Source organism: Protopterus annectens, chromosome 14.part0, assembly GCF_019279795.1.
Source record: "Protopterus annectens isolate FY-2018-M chromosome 14.part0, PAN1.0, whole genome shotgun sequence".
Classification (NCBI taxonomy): domain Eukaryota; kingdom Metazoa; phylum Chordata; order Ceratodontiformes; family Protopteridae; genus Protopterus; species Protopterus annectens.
This window is the reverse complement of record NC_056748.1, coordinates 946,132,646-946,150,396: the sequence shown is the minus strand read 5'-3', so window position 1 is coordinate 946,150,396 and position 17,751 is coordinate 946,132,646. Positions and strand designations below refer to the sequence as shown.

Here is a 17,751-nt window from a genome sequence, read left to right as displayed (position 1 = left end):
TTACAGTTTGTTTAATTGCTGGGTAGATCTAGTGAGATGATTGGGTAAAAAGGACAAGTTGGAGGGGGAGAGATGACATTTACTGCATGACGGGTATTGTGTATCTCTGTTGCAGTTGTTGGATACTCATCCCTAAACCTCTGGAACAATAATGCCTTATCGATGATTGCTTTCACTAATCTGGCTATTTGTTTCCTGAAATGTCCCTTTACATAAATTTATGCTTTATACTTAAGAATGACTAAACATGCTACGAAAAGCCAGAGTATATTTATTTACTTATTTATTTTTGCATAAGGCCTGCCACGAATTGAGTGGGCAGGAGAGAGGTAACATATACAGTTTTAATCAGGTACATGACAAGATATGACTAATAAATAAAATGTGGTTTGTTAGCTACATTATATGTGAGTAAGATATTTTATGTAGTAGAGTACAATATCATGAAGGAAAACAAAAGTGTAGTGTTTGTAAGGCATTATCGTTATGGTTTGGAGTGGTTTATATCTCTGAGAGGCTATGATGCATTAAATGTTCAATGGATGGAGGGATGGAGAAGGTTGTGTTGAACAGAATTATAAACATTGTTCACCACTGAGTCCCTCACCTTTATTCTATGCATTGTAGTGGTTGTAGAAGTAAAGTTCAGAAAGTGCTAGAATGCAAAGACAGAATATATATTTTAGTCCTAATACATATAGATGATTGGTTTATGATGGCAGGTTAATGAAGAGAATATGGAAATATAGTTTGGTAAAGTATTTAAGGAATTACAAAAAAGGCCATCTGTAATAAGTCTCTGAGGCAGATGGGTATGATTCTCAAAAACTTTACAATGAGAGAAGTTACAGTATGAGCTAGTTCGTTTAAGGTACATAGATCAATTTTGTAACACAATACAGTGTTCAATACTCTTAATAAATGACAGCTTAACCAAATAGAATCATTACAACATAAATTCACAAAAAAGAATATCTGATATTAGGCTGTTATACTATAAGGATAGATGAACACTTACACTCTTCATTAAAGATATATCATGGGTTAACTTTTATTTTTCTAAAAGGTGTTTAATGACTCTTTTATTCAGTGTTTGGATTATTTTATATTTAAATAATCCTATAATATATATCATATAGATAATTATATAATAACTTCCGAACATAATAAAGACATATAAACATCAGAATTTAAAGTTCTGTTTAGAGTTATACAATAAAAAGAATATAACTTTTTTATTTAATACCTAGAATGGTATAACCATGGACTAAATTACCTGAATGTTGGATCCAACAGTTACTGAGATATTATTTCTTGAAAGCCATAAGGCTTGAACACTTTATCTAACTTATGACTTATGTAAATGTTGGATCTTTGAAGGAAAGGAATACATGGACTTTATGATTTAAAAAATAGGAATAAAGTTTAAAGAAAAAATCAATGATAATGCGAAATGGAAAAATGTGAAGAAATTTAAACAAAATTGTGAATTTTGAGAAACATTTTTAATTTAAAAAATGACTTGATAAAGTCAGTTTTCTTTTGACAGGAAGGTGGTATGTTACAGATTATGTCAAAGTTTACAAGTTAATACCAATTTAATGTAAATTGTTTTAAAAGCAAAAAAAGGGGGATGGACATTATAACACAGTTAAAAGCTAAGATGATAAGGATGTATGTTTCTGTAAAAAGCAATAGTTGATGGCAATCTTTCTCAGAGGAATATGGGGGGGAGATAGTTTTCTTTAAGAATAAAATGAGTACAACAAATAAAAGACATTCCAGGGTCTATATTACCATATCGCACACTCAGAAGAGCGAACGACAGATCCCCATGTAAGGCGAAAGCTTACAATGTCGAAACTTCAGAACAGCAATTGTTATTCCGAAAGAAAAAAAAACAGTAAAACATTACTTAATGTGGGGGGCTGTGCCCCCCATACCCCCCTACTTAAATATATCAACTCCGAGATCACAATACAGTGCCAAAAAAGGCAAAGTAGAGAAAGCGGCCAAATCGCTCGCTGAAACGCCGCTTTGGTATTTTACCTTTTCATGCTTTACTGTTTAACAAAGATGCATTTGACAACCTGCGTCTGCGACGGCATAATAGGGAACCGTGTAAACATAGTATTTTATTCTTTCAGGTTTTTTTTTTTTTACTTATCTTTTATTTACTTTTTCTGTTTGTTCTGTTGACCCTCTACAGTGTTTAGAATTATTTCAATATACTCAAAGGTACCCAATACTGTCTGATAAATTACAGGATATTACAAAGGTGAGAGGAATCCACTGCAGATTCATATTTTCATAAAATGACATTTTCTCAAATAGAAAATGAATGAAAAGTAAATCATGTTTTTTATGTGATGTAATCTGCTAGGCAAAAAAATGCTAAAATAATATAAAGACTTTCAGTTATTATGACATGAACATGGCCAAAGCCATGAGCTGGCAGCTAACCCTTATACATTTCCTTGATTATGGTAATGGTAGTATCAAGAGGAATTTAAATATGTTAGGCAAATCTATGGGTTTGAGGCCTAATTTGTGTAATGTTCAATTCACATCAATTCACTGGGCTCCATGTTGGAGGTACAAGCATTGATATTGAAAGTCACAGGATTTTGAATGTTAAAAGTGTGATTCTACCACTTGATATATATTTGACTGTGCCTCAACACCTCTGCTATTATATAAACTAACTTTGAAATCTCAGTACCTCAGAATAGGGAGAATATTCTGAAATTAATTCCATAATTTCTTAAATTTCTGTATACGACTTAACTCTATTACACTTACTGTCTCCTCCCTTCCTCTGTTAATCACATAACTTAACACTATGAGAACCATGCTGGATTAAACCTCTATCTGTCATCTACCCCGTTCTTATTTCTGCCTGACTTCAGAACAGAGAGCTGTGTCTCTTTTGAAGTTTTAATATGCTACCCTCTCGACACAATCTCTCCATACTACTCTGCACCACTCCCCCATCCTCACAGAAACCACCTCCCTCTATTTTACTTTACAAGCTATTCTGTCTGCCCCCCACCAGCCAACGTATTACCCTAATTGTCAGTACAGCTTAAATTAAGCTAAAAATCTAGCTCTGTAAATGGAATTGTATATACTTTTTTTCAGAACTGTATATATGTTGATATTAGATGGATTTCTCCTTTGTAGGCAGACATCTACAATATCATTATAATGTTTTTGCATGGTTAATATTGTATTAAATTAAAGTCATATTGTATTGGACTTCTGTGATGTTCTTCTAATGTTTTTGCATGCTTAATATGGTATAAAGTAAATTCATGCTGTGATAGATTTCTGTGATGTTGTTTTAATCTTTTTGCATGCTTAGCTTATATTGATAAATTCCCATTATGTTAGGCAGATTTCTGTGATGTTCTTTTAATGCTTTTCCATGTATAAGATTGTATTAATACTCTTCATCTGTACTGTAAACCACTTTGTTTACTACTATTTTGTACTCACTTTTTCCAAGCTGAGACCAAAAATTCCCCACCTGCTTCCTGATCTACACAAGCCTACAAATGGTAACTAAATAAAAAATATAATCTTGAAATTAATAAATACTCCACCTACTGACACAAATTCTCAGTGTTCTGTGGATCTTAGTTACTGTCCTCTGCCTTTCAACAGGCACCCCACTTGTTAAATGCGTCTGCAAATAGCTCTGAAAACCATACTGATACAGATCATCATAATACTTTCAGTAAAACTGGTTACTTTGATAAAATGTTATTTAGCTTCATGAATATTTATTTATTCCTGCAATGTTATATATTTGAAATTACTGTCAGAATACTGCATAACATTAGTAAGTAAAACTGATGAATTGTTGACTTAACTTTCTTAATTTAATTTTAGGTCTGGAAGTGTAAGAGAGAACTGGCATGAAATCTATTACTTTGTTCAGAACCTGGCAAACAAATTCATAAGGTATGTTTCCTTTTTTAATTTTTTTCTAAAAGTGTAAATGCGCCAGATTTATGTATTTAAATTGAACTATATGAGAACAAACTTCCTGATTAAAACTGTAATTGTATGCTTTTCTTTGCAGTCCAATGTTACGTATGTCATTTATTGTGTTTTCCTCTCGGGGGACAGTTGTAATGAAACTGACAGAAGACAGGTAAGCTTTTAAATAATTCTATTTGTAGCAAATGCTCTACATTTTTATAGCAAGTCATAACAGGCTTAGACATTTCAGCATTCTGTCTTCATAAACATGGCAACCAGTTTTGCTTTTATTATACTTTTAAGCACATTAACTGATTATTCTTGTAACAAGCAGAAAAGATTTACTGAAGTGCTGCTTATAACTGATAATATGTATTATTTCATTATTTATACAACAGCTCCATGTTTTTAAACGAATTTAGCTTGTAAGAGGTTAAGCAGAGGAATGCACGTTATTAAGATTAGTTAATCATACAAAACACAATACTTGCTCTGCTCATTGCCTATGACTTGGCTGTGAGTACTGTTATATCTTGTTAATGAACATGCATAGAGTTATTTTGTGATTTACTTACAACCACTCATACGTCTATAGTTACTTAGCCAAACTACATCTTTGAGGATTTTGATACTCTAATTGTTTAGAAATGAATTGTAGTACCTGCTACGTAATATATTTCATCACTGCATGTCTTGTATTCAGATAGGTGTGCGGAATCCTTCTGCTAGGTGTCTATCTGCCTCCCCCTACCACCTCTCCCTCCCTCTCTCCCCCTCTGTCTTACAGACTTTGATTGTTTATGTCAGTAATCAACAAGAGATCTAATTCAACTTGTTTGTGCCGTTTTACATTTTAAGATAATAAATGTAGATTTTATGAAAAATAAGGCTATCCTTATATGTGCAAGACTGTGGTTATCCAATTATCAAGACAATTCTTATGCTCTTGCAAAGTCTCTTCAGATCTTTTTCTATACTATTTTGCATCAGTCCTGTCACATAACACTATATTATTATCTATTATCAAAAATACAAACTCTTCACTTCATGCCTTAGTAAAGCTACTTTGCGCCAGCCTATGTATTGTTGTATAATGACTGTTTATCCATGCTGCTGACCTAGTAGACCGAAAGGAAATGCTGCAGATCCACAAATCAAATGGGACAAGAGTCAGTCACTGTAGGGATCTCATCCTGGCCTGTGACATTAACAAAGCATGATGGAGAGACAGGTAATATCTCCCAGAGATTGCCACTCCTCTGGAATAAGCTCCCAATTCATGTGAAGCAGAGCTCCTCAATGACCCTATTTAAGTGCAATTTTAACAATTTGATGGGGGAGCAACCTATGTCCCTCATGGACAGGGAGAGTCGGTGCTTATCATAGAATTGCTCTGCTAACAACGACCATCTAACTATGGTCAGTTAGGTTATACAAGTGTTCTTTACATGGCTAGGCTTATTAAATGCCCTAGAGTCATTAGCCTGGTAACCTCCTATGAGCCTATGAACCCATCACAGATAGATGGTTTTCATGCCAGCATCATTTATGTAAGTACCACATGAACATGAACATGAGGGATCGACAAGTCAAGTTGTACTATAAAGGAAATCTTCCTGGAATTTTCCATCAAATCGGGGCATTGCCATTGTCCTGTATCTTGTTTTAGCTGAGAGACATATCAGTTAACTTTAAACATGCTAATATTGTTGTATATGTGAAAATAAAACAATGAAAATTGAGCTCTCAAAATGAAATGTTACTAGAAATGTAAATATATATATACACACACACACACACACACACATATATATATATATATATATATATATATATATATATATATATAGACACACACACACACACACACACACACACACACACACACACACACACACACACACACACACACACACACACATACACACACACACACACACACACAAACACACACATACAGGAAAACATTAAATGCCTGAATTTCATAACCAGTGATTCAGTTTTACTATATTGCAATATTTCTTTCCTAAGGAAAGACTCAAAATTGTGGGTTTGGAGCAAAACCAGCATGTGATACTTGCCTGTTCAGGTTCTTGTTTAAAGAATATCCTAATATCACTTCCCTTATCATCTTCTTCCCTTAAAGGCACACGAATAAGTAAGGTGGGTGAGACAGATGAGAAGTGCTAGGCTTAGAGTGGCAGTGGACCTTTAAATTTCATATTTACTGGCTTCCACATTTATTTTTTATTTTATTTCACATTTGTTGACCGGGATAGTCCGACTGGATGCATGTCCATTTTTAGCGGAGGCCCGGGGAGAAAAGCTCCAGGTAAACAGAAACATTAAAAACATGTTACAATTATAATTTTGACAAAGTGTACATAAGCAAACAATAATAAACATGTTCCACAGGTTAGAGTTAAACCCTGGTGAAAGCCAGGGGTAAATTAAACAGTAGCTGATTAATAGATTTTACATAATCTAGAAGAGGGTTAGCCAGGCTTGATACAATGACATAGCCAGTTTAGTGCTAGATGTTTGAGTCTAGCTTTAAATTGACCTAGGGAGGAGAGTAAAGTAATGTCAGCTGGAAGTGAGTTCCAGGATCTGCCTACAGATTTTGCAAAGAGAGAGTCACCAGCTGCATTGTTAAATTTGCTTGTCTGAATTAGTAATCTGTTAGAGAATCTAAGCAGTCGCGGATTGTGATAGGGGGTGATAAGATCTTTAAGTGCAGGAGTATTATCCGGATTATAAAGGATTTTATAAACCATGATCAGTTGGTTATACTGAATTAGACTGGGTAGTTCAAGCCACCCAAGCTGGTTAAGATTGATGCAATGATGTGTCCTAAAAGGCAGCCCAGTGGCAAACCTGGCGATGTGGTTATAGCACGTTGAGAGTTTAAGTGCAGTCTTGTTTATATTAGAGAGTATAGGGGATGCATACAGAAGTGTTGAGAGAAGTTGAGAGTGAGCTATGGCAGTTTTAGCTGGAGGGGTTAGGAAGGCTTTTATTCTGTAAAGTGACCCTAGTTTTTTATTGATGGGTTTGATCAATTTGTTTACATGTAGGTTGAATTTTAGATTGTTATCTATAATGACACCTAGTAGTTTTGTAGAGGGGTCAGGGGAGATTAATGTGCCATCATTTGCATTTATGGTAAAGGTAGAAGGAGGAGACCTTTGTGTTAGTGGGAAAAACAGCATTTTAGTTTTTTGGGGATTTAGTATCAAACGATGTCCAGAAAGCCAGTTTTCTATAGTGTTAAAGGTGGACTGAGTAGCAGACCAAAAGTTTGTTGGAGATGTAGCGGAGCAGATCAGGGTGGAGTCATCAGCTTATTGGATACAGCTGACTTTTGGGATGACAGTATACAGGTCGTTAATGAAGATGGAAAACAGCAGGGGCCCTAGTATAGAGCCTTGTGGTACTCCAAGGGTGTTGGGTAGTAGGTTAGAGAGTTTGTTCTGCCAAAGAACAGCCTGCTGTCTCCCATTCAGGTAGGAAGTAAACCATTGGAGGACCCCAGTATCTATACAGAATGTTTGCAGGGTGTGTATTAGAAGTTGGTGGTCAACCATGTTGAATGCCTTGGAAAGATCCTAGAAGAGAGTGGAGCTTATGTGATTGTTGTTGCGATTATGGTTTATGGTGTTGGTAAAACCTAGTAGGGCTGAAGTAGTGCTGTGGTGTGGATGGAAGCCATGTTGGGTATCTGCCATGAGGTGATTCTGGATTACGTGGTGCATGAGTTGTCTGTGAATAGATTTTTCCATAATATTTGCAAGTGGAGAGTGCATGGCTGTTGATCTGTAATTGGAGAATTCAGTAGAGCTGCCTCCTTTATGAAGTGGGATTACATAGGATATTTTCCAAATGGTGGGAATTCTAGCTTCTGTTATGGTTCGATTAATTAGTATTGATACTGGGTAGGCAATAGCATCAGATGATTTTTGAAGGTACTCGGCAGGGAGTTGATCAGCAGAGAGTGTGGTGGGTTTTAATTTTTTGATCAAGTTATGGCTAAGTGACGTGGCCACTGGTTGGAATCTGAATGAGGGTAGGTTTCTAGGTGTGGTACTTTCAGGACCAGGGGAGCTAGGAGGTAGTTGGCTTGCTAGGGCTTGAATTGTCTCAGAAAAGAATTGGTTAAAACTATCTGAAACATCCTTGGGGCATTTATCAATAGTAGCAGCTGGGATGGGGTAGAAGTTTATCCAGGATGAAGTAGATTATTCAGTCCTGCCCAAAACATATTTGATTTCTTGAGCTAGTTTACAGGGGAATGTGGCATTACTGGTTATCATTATTTAAGTTTAAAGTACGTGTGTGTATGAGGGTTTTTGGAAGTAAAACTGATGAGGTTCATTTCATGTCTGGCATTTTGGGGCAGAGGGTTAAATGTGCTGACCTACATCCTGCAGCCATTTTGGGCTGATTCCCACTGCCTCCATTTTCTACTGTGCAACCCTGAGCAAGTCAATTAATTCTTTCACTCCAATTGAGCTTTAGATGTTTGTACTCCATCATTTAAATCCTGCATTTTGAGTTTTTTGACAAAACAAAGCTATATCCTCTCATTTCATACAAATGTTCATATAGCTGTTGCCATAAGCATTACTAAAGAAATGTAAGTGGAAAACTGCTCAGCAAAAATAAATCTTTGCATGGCATTATTTAGTAGATTCTCGAAATTAAACTGGATTTTATAAGTCATAATAAGCAAAGTAAATATCCATTTTATAAACAACTTACAGTATTTCAATAACTACTAAAGCTACACCCATATTGTTAGTAGGATTTTGTGTGTCCATATGTGAACCTTCATATGAACCTATGCAGCTCTGTTTTACTTGATTTTTGATTTATTTAGAAAAATATTTTTATTGTTATTATTGTTATTATTATTATTATTATTATTATTATTATTATTATTATTATTATTAAAAGCGAACACTCTATCTTGGTGAAGTGAAACATCCAGCTTCTATCCATACAGTCTGAAGTACCTAAATGATGGCAGCCTTGTAATGCATTAGCCAGGGGATATAAGATTCAAGGTTCTGATGATTTCTTTACTCAGTCCTAGGTCATGGGGGTTAAACAAATCTGGGTCCAGAGCAACATTCATATATGTCACATCATCATCCAGGTGTGACCAAGACATATCACACATCTTAGCTATAGAACTCCTAAAAGCTTCAGCCCCTAACCATCAATTGTAGTAGTGGAGAATGCTGACAAATTTTAGTACATTTCCAGGAAAACATCACAGAAGTTTAATGGTATGCCTTTGGGGAAAGAAAACTGTGCTGAACAAGATGTCATAAACTACTCTTTTGCAAATGGAGATGTTAGCTTGTATAATCAAGTCTATCCTTATCAGTGATGTTTTTAAGCCTTTATGCCTTAAAGTTTTAAGATATCACAAGCTGATTGACTAATACACATATAAGCACCCACAACTAATGTGTTTGTGAGTATGTGTGTTTGTAATTGCAATAATCAGACCGGCAGGTAGAACTGATGTTTTAGTAGCAATTTCGTATTAGAGCCATAATGCTATCAAGTTCGTGCATAAGACTTAATACCTGATATTTTATGTAGACATTCTCTAAAATATTCCAGTTTATGACTGGTCATAACCCATCCTGAAAGCTTACTTCAATCCACTGTAAAGCTGGTAAACAAAATTCCCCATTTATTACTTTATTTACTTAACTAGGTATGTGTGTGTGTGTGTGTGTGTGTGTGTGTGTGTGTGTGTGTGTGTGTGTGTGTGTGTGTGTGTGTGTTTGCTTGCATCCAGCAGTTTTCTCCTAAGGGGGAGATGACTCATTTGGTTTGATTATATAGTTAGTCAGTCAGTTATTTTGGTTTATGTACCTGATGGTCCCATATATCAGTCCCTTACAGTATTCCAGTAGAATGTACGTAATGAGATTTTTCTTTAGGCATTGCTCATTCTCCTAGAGATGATCCCCTCAGAAGCCTCTCTTCTCCTGGAAGTTTAACATTTCTGTCAGTTTGTTCTTACACGGACTTTAAAGCAGAATGCATACAAAGATCCCTCACCTCCTGGAAAATGTGAGCAGGCCAAGTGTCTTCATTTGTTACTCTCCCCATCTATCCGTCTTGCTCCCGTGATGCAGGTTGGACGTAGATTGCTGGTAGTGGCAACAGCAGCAGATACATTGTATTTAGCCAGCAGACTTGCTAAAGTATTTTTTTAACTGCTGAAAATTGTAGTTATTAGATTGCTATTTCTTCAGTTATAAGCGGTTTCCAAAAAAACAAAAAACATTATATGAGTATTGAGGATAAATGCTTTATGGACCTGCATATCTAGTTTCCTGTAACTATTACTGTTCCATTTTCTATAAGTTATCAATTATGTAGCTTCAAGCAGTTTCATCAGTGCCTACAAATTGAACTGCATATTCTTAAGTTTTATTGTAGATACCTGCATTTAAAGTTAATTATACAGAAAATTCACAGTGTCTTCCTTAACTATGTAGAAATTGCCAAATCTGAATGTCTACACATGGGTTTGATTTGTAATTTTTCTGTAGCTTACCAAAACTGAATGTATGCACCTGCTATGACCTTTTTCATCTTAATTTGTCTGTATAGCACACAGGCTCAAATGTATATATAATGGTGCCTTACTACTTTTGTTAAGAATTCACCTGTTTTAACATTTTTCTTACAGCTACCTTATTGTGTTTTAGTAATGTCAGTATTAATATAATGTCATGCTTGCTACATGGCCCAGGTCAAGCCTGAAAGGGATCACTAGGATCAGTGCTCCTTCCCAATAAATAAATAAATAAATATAAAAAATAAATAAATAAATAAATAAAATTAGATAACAGTCATAAAACCTGGCAGTGCACAATCTTCTGTAATTTCAATTCCTGATCTGAAAGGCAGATTGATTATGAGGCAGAAAGCTGTTCAATGTGGCCATTTTTTTTTATTTTTATTTTATTTATCCTATGTTGAGTGGGTTGGTCCCAGTAAGCACCAGAAATTATTTGCTTCCACTACAGGTTTCTGTATAGCACTGGCACTACTGCTATCTCAAACCCCTGGACAAAATGGAGAAAACAATATCCAAATTAGGGCAGGAAGATCTTACACTAAACCAGAAGATTCAGCAAAACTACTGGCAGACCTTACATGCCAGGATTCAAATGCAGATAGTAGCTGTTCCCCTGTAATCCCCTCTCAGACAGAGCCCAACTCCTCATCTTTGCATTAATTTTTTAGCTAAAGTTGTTATTAGAGTATAGAGCAGAAAGCGTACAGCCCCCTTTCTATCCTCTTCCTTGACGACGTCTTTATACTACTCAATGGTAACAGGGATGATGCAGTAATATTGGTAGATTATTTTAACAGTACAACTAGCTTCCTTTCTTTTACATTTGTCTTTGACACAGACCAGATTTCTTACCTGGATGTTGATTTGAGCAAAGATGCAGCAAAAAATTCATATATTTCTAAAATCTATAGAAAACACACATATTCCAATTCTTTCCTCCATTATAGCAGCTGTCACCCTTGGCACCAGAAAAAAATCTGTTGTCAAGGGACAACTTGTGAGAGCTGCACGCATGGTCACACTTGAGTCAGACTTTTTATACGAAAGTCAAAAACTGAAGGACATGTTTCTCAAAAGGGGTTACCCTGAGGACCTGATAGACACGATCTGTGATGAAGTCACCACTAAGAGAGAACAAGGCCTTTATAGGCCAATTCTTAGTTTGAGTCTCAATAATACCGTAACAATTGATTCTAGTCATCCTGACAAATATGAATACACAATTAGTCTGATTACCCCCTTTAGTAGTGATGCTAAGGAGATAAAGTACATCCTATACAAAAATTGGGAAATAATTAGAAGAGATGCCCATATTGCTGACAGGTTTGAAAACAGCCCTTGAATTACATACAAGCGTGGTACCAACTTGAAAAGTTTATTAGAGGTCAACAAACCAGCTTTAAATTGGAAATGTGGCATGTACAAATGCCAAATGTGCAATTATTGCAAGCACATGAGTACAGGCAAGGAGGTAACTATTAGAAACACTATTTACAAGACCCATTCTAGGTTTACTTGCCAGTCTAAATCTGTGGTCTATGTGGCCCAATGCTCAGGTTGTACTGCTTTTTATATCAGTAAAACCGACCGTAAGTTGAAAGAACGTGTTTACGAGCACTTGTATAAAATCAGAAATCAAAGCTTAGATAATGCTCTGGCAAGACACATAGTGTCATATCCACATCATTCTTTCTTATTTAGAGCCATTGACTCAGTGTTTGATGACAACAGAGGTGGACCTACATCTTTATTATTGGAACAAATTGAATTGTGTTGGCAACTTCGTACTGGATCTTGTTTTAATCCGGGTTTGAATGAAGTAGCATCTTTGGCATGTATACTTAAACTTATTAATTTGAGATGCTAGTACACCATAAATGTTTATATACAACACCCTTGTTACCTTTTAGAGAAAAGAAAGTGTAACATTTAAACCTATGTTATCAGGCCTGCAATAGTATTATCTATTATTATTTTATTTTGGTGGTGGTGCTGTGGTAGCGTTGTCGCCTCACAGTAAGACGCTGTCCGGTTCGATTCTCAGCTAGAGCGTCTTCTGTGTGAAGACATGCGTGAATGGGCGTACCTTCATTGAAGGTTGTGCATCAGGCCTAGCAAGCCGGTACGTAAAAATCAACTGCCAATCATTAGCGGACCGGAATTCCACTGTGGTGACCCCTAACCGGGAAAAGCCGAAAGACACAAACAATTTAATTTTTTTTCTTAGTTTTTTTCACTTTGTCTTTGCACTACTTGTTTTTCTAGACCCTTGACATGTCTACTTGTTAGTGTTTAGGCATTTAGCTGGTGTAATAGTAATAGTAATGTGGCAACTGTTTGTTTCAGACTTTAATTAACTTTAGTTTTGTTAGCACTGTTGCTAACAACGAAGCCTTTTATTTGTTTAATTATTGATTATCTATTTTGCTAGAAGTGGTAGAAACTTGTTGCTTAAATCACAACTTGTTTATTACAGCGAGCAATGTCTCTTTAAGGTAATTGAGTGTAACTTGTGTGGCTTACAACGCCCACTTTTTTATTTAGTATTTAGTGATGAAGTTTTTATGACATTTTTTATCTGAAGAAGTCCTGCTAGCGAGCAGGACAAAAAGCGCTTTATTTTTATTGTTGGTTTGCAGTTTGTGTACTTTTTAGTACCTTGTGATTGTTTGCTTCTGGATTAAACATTGTTGGTTTGCTTACTACTCTCATTGCCTTCTTCACTAGTTCATTGTCTTTACCTCCAGCAGTTTGTCCCCCTTTCTATCCTCTTGGTACAAAGGCACCAGGAAAATTTGATTGGCAGTGAATTCATTCTCTACCATTTTCAGTCCACTCTCGGCCTGTCACTGGTCTTTTCTTCAGTTACATCCATAACAAGTACCAAAGCATCCCATCATTTGCCTGACACTGTATACTCATGTTGCCATTCTGAGGATGCCTGCCCCCTGATGCTATGCAGCATAAATACTTTGGGGTCCATGTATGAGATTGTCACCATACCAGGCTCTACACGATCCAAAATCATGCTGTTTGGCATGGACTTTGCAAGCATATCTGGCACCTCTGCTTTTGGTGCCTGTTATTGTAACACTGACCTCCCAAACACGGAGGGCAGCATCTGTTATTGTAACACTGATGTCTCAAACACTGAGGACAGCATCCGTTATTGTAAGGCTGACCTCTAAAACACTGAGGGCAGCATCTGTTATTGTAACACTAACCTCTCAAACACTGAGGATAGCATCCGTTATTGTAGCACTGACCTCTCAAACACTGAGGACAGGGCCAGGCACTTTGGCACATTGGTGCCCTCATAAGTGTATCCTTATTTTCAACATTATTGCTTTGAGTTGCATTAATATACCACAGATGTTCATTTGTGGTTTCCTCTCTTTTATTGCAGGGCAGTGGAGAAAGAGGGGAGCAAACAAGGAAATGTAATTGCTTTAAAAGTGTGAGAGTATGTATGTGTGTGTGTGTGTGTGTGTGTGTGTGTGTGTGTGTGTGTGTGTGTGTGTGTGTGTGTGTGTGTGTGTGAGAGAGGGAGAGAGAGAGATAGTCCTTTTTTCTACCTAGGGTTGCCACCTTTTCAAATGCCCAAAGTGGGACATTCTTGGTACAAATGTCAGATTTTGCAGGCCAAAACATACCCATGGCCAGTACAAAGGACAGAACTTCACTTTTTTGCCTAAATAAAAGCTTATTCTTGTAGCATTTTAGTTGCTTATTCTGTTTCTTATAACATTTAGGTGTTTCAGATACATAATTACTGTTTTATGCAACTATTACATAAAATATAGCAAATAATTTCGTCCTAAAATCTCAGGACATTTGCCATTTTTACAATTTTTTTGCAGGACACAACTGCCCAAAGAGGGACTGTCCCTCGCAAAGTGGGACAGGTGGTAACCCTATTTCTACCAGAGTAAAAATACTGCTCATTTAGGAACTTACCATAATTGTAGTTGTTCAAGCATGTACAATACTGGAGCAGTGATATCTTCTTGGATCATCTGCAGCAGAAAGCCTTGACATCCGGACCATCTTCCAGAGCTTTCCAGCTTTCTCCCTACATAATGACTAAGTGTCCTAACCCCTGCACATGACCTAAGACCAGAGCATAGGAAGGTCCCTGTTTGAAGTTAATTCCTGTCCTAAAGAAGGACACTACTAAGTTGTATCTCTAGACACTAGGTCAACCTGGTAAGGAAGGGCTGCTTGTAATGTACAAGTGAGGAATGGTAAGGACTACAGTTGGGTGGCACCCTTGTTGACCCCAGGAATGGAAATGAAAAGAGTGGTAGGGGGAGTAAAATAATACTGCAACAGTTAAAATACTCCAATATCTACACTTATATTGTCCAGTTCTGCAGTAGAGATAAATTCTTGTGAACATTCCTAAAGCTTTCAAACTTTGGGCATGGTTGGACCTGGAAAAGAATGGCTTCTAAGATGTCTTGTAAAATGGCAATGGAAACCTTGCCTTTTCCCTGGAGGGAATAGCCAAGCTGTAAAACTCTGAAAAATGTTTCAATTGATGACTATCAGCTTCTTTCAAAATGGACTGAGTGCAGACCCACCTTCCAAATGACTGTGATGGCTGCAGTGGCTGTAACAGAATTTGAACTCACCTTCCCTGGGACAGTCTTGGAAGGAATGTATAGCAAAAGGAGATGCAATGGGCTACCAATTTAAAAACTGTTGACTTAGATATGTCTGTCCTTGTCTTTTGCAAGGAATGGAAATAATTGATCTGTTTCCTTATTTCCCTGGCATTATCCATGTAATATTTCATCTTTCTATACACAACTAAGGAATGTAGGATCCCATTTCTTGAAACAGGCTGGTGAATGGCCTGATTTAAGCATACCTCAGTCAATGCTTTAGGCATGAAGGAAGGGTCAGCTTGCAGTATAACTGTCTTTGAGGAGAAAAAGGACAGTCAAGTTGGACTTGAGGGTTTGTAGAGCTTAATATTCTTCTGACAGAAGTGATGGGCACTAAAAGCACAGTTTTCCAAGACAGACATTTGAGGGGAGAGCAGTAACTAGTTCAAAACGGTCTTCTTTGAAGTAAAAATGTAAACAAGACCCCAGCTAACCCTGCAACATGCAGGAACTACTTTAAGGCTAACCCCCTACTACTAACTGAAAAAAAATTCAGTTCTCCTTAAATGTTGAGAACACTGCTGCATACATGGAACTGTTCACAGAAATCCTGCACAAGTATGTTAATAGCTGCATAGAAGCAGCTGTACTCTCCCATCAATAGGCCGTATAACAGAAGGAAAAAAGTTATAGCAAAAATTAGGAGGTGTAGCACTCAGCAGGATTAAAGTGATTTCATCAAACTAAACAAACAATTCAGTGGACAAAGTCTAACAAAGCCACATTTTAGATAACTCTGGCCTCTCAGGTCAAGGACAACCACAAGTTTTTCTTTAATATGTCCATAACATCAAAGGCAACACAAAACTGTATGCAAAGTTCATTGATAATGGAACAAGCTATACTGAGCCAGAAGATATAGCAAACCTACTGTCAGACAAATTCAGTTTTAATTCTACCCCTCATTCCTCTACAGACTCCCCGCAGGAAAAATCACCTAATATAACTCCTCCAACTATCAGCAGGGAACAGATCCTCAATGCTTTCTCTAAAGCCAAGAACACAGCATCAATGGGCCCTGGCAATATCTTAGACTGCCTTCTAAATAGCATGAAACACCACCTATCAGGCCTTCTGGAATCATTGTTTAACCATATCCTCCAAACAGGCTTTGTACTTTATAAATGGAGAATGGCAACCATCATCCCTCTGCACAAATACAAGCTATCTACAGACCAATAAGTCTCACTAGTCTCATATGTAAAGCCATGGAAAGAATAATAAAATAAGTGATCAATAATGACATAGGTAACCTCCAAACATAGGACTTAACCCAGTTTATTTCTTCAAGGACAAATCATGCCTACTCAATCTTGTGAACTTCTTTGAGAAGGTCACCAAATCACTGGATGAGAACAAAATGGTTCTCACCACCTACCTTGACCTGGCCATAGTATTTAACACAATACCCCACTTAGGCATTGTTGACAAGCTCAAGAGGTTAGGTATAAACACTTATGTCACCCTGTAGACAGCCAGCTGACTCACAGACAGGATCCAGGAAGTTAGACTTGGGGAGTATACACCTCTACAAAAAGGCCAGAGTCCCCCAGGGATTGCTCCTGAGATTGTTCATTGTTGGCATCTACTTCTCTGAAGTCAAGGTCAACATCAAAAATCCTCTGACTGACTAAATATACAGGCAATTGCAAAGTAGGAGCTGTTATAGTATCCCCACCAATAACTAAATGCCAAAAAATACATAGTTGCATCCACTGGGAAGTCAGCCACCCCTGCTAACTACCTTACTGACAGCACTCCCTAAGGCATGACTCAGTAGTCAGGGACGTGAGGGCACATACAGACAGTAATGTAGCCCTTAACCAAAATATGTCTGCGATAGTGAGGAAATCATTTTATGTTGTTCAAGTTATAAACAAATGCATGGCATCTTCATCCAAGAAGGCCATTGTTTCATTGTGTTTAGCACTCATCAGACATATCATTGAGCACAGTGTCCCCTTTGGTATGTATGTAACCAGGCACATCCAATAGCACTCATCAGACATATCATTGAGCAAAGTGTCTCCTTTGGTATGTATGTAACCAGGCACATCCAATAGCACTCATCAGACATATCATTGAGCACAATGTCCCCTTTGATATGTATCTAACCAGGCACATCCAATAGCACTCATCAGACATATCATTGAGCACAGTGTCCCCTTTGGTATGTATGTAACCAGGCACATCCAATAGCACTCATCAGACATATCATTGAGCACAATGTCCCCTTTGGTATGTATGTAACCAGGCACATCCAATAGCACTCATCAGACATATCATTGAGCGCAGTGTCCCCTTTGGTATCTATGTAACCAGGCACATCCAATAGCACTCATCAGACATATCATTGAGCACAGTGTCCCCTTTGGTATGTATGTAACCAGGCACATCCAATAGCACTCATCAGACATATGACTGAGCACAGTGTATGTATGTTGGTATGTATGTAACCAGGCACATCCAATAGCACTCATCAGA

The 17,751-nt window shown here is 37.1% G+C and overlaps 1 protein-coding gene across 1 annotated transcript in view; it reads left to right on the top strand.

Annotated features, from left to right (window-relative positions):
* Positions 1-17,751, top strand: part of LOC122789359 (anthrax toxin receptor 1-like) — a 1,490,698-nt gene that overhangs the window by 322,849 nt on the left and 1,150,098 nt on the right. Inside the window, exons 2-3 of the mRNA XM_044056748.1 lie at positions 3,895-3,966; positions 4,088-4,159. Coding sequence (XP_043912683.1) covers positions 3,895-3,966; positions 4,088-4,159 — 144 coding nt within the window. The remainder of the gene's footprint in view (positions 1-3,894; positions 3,967-4,087; positions 4,160-17,751) is intronic.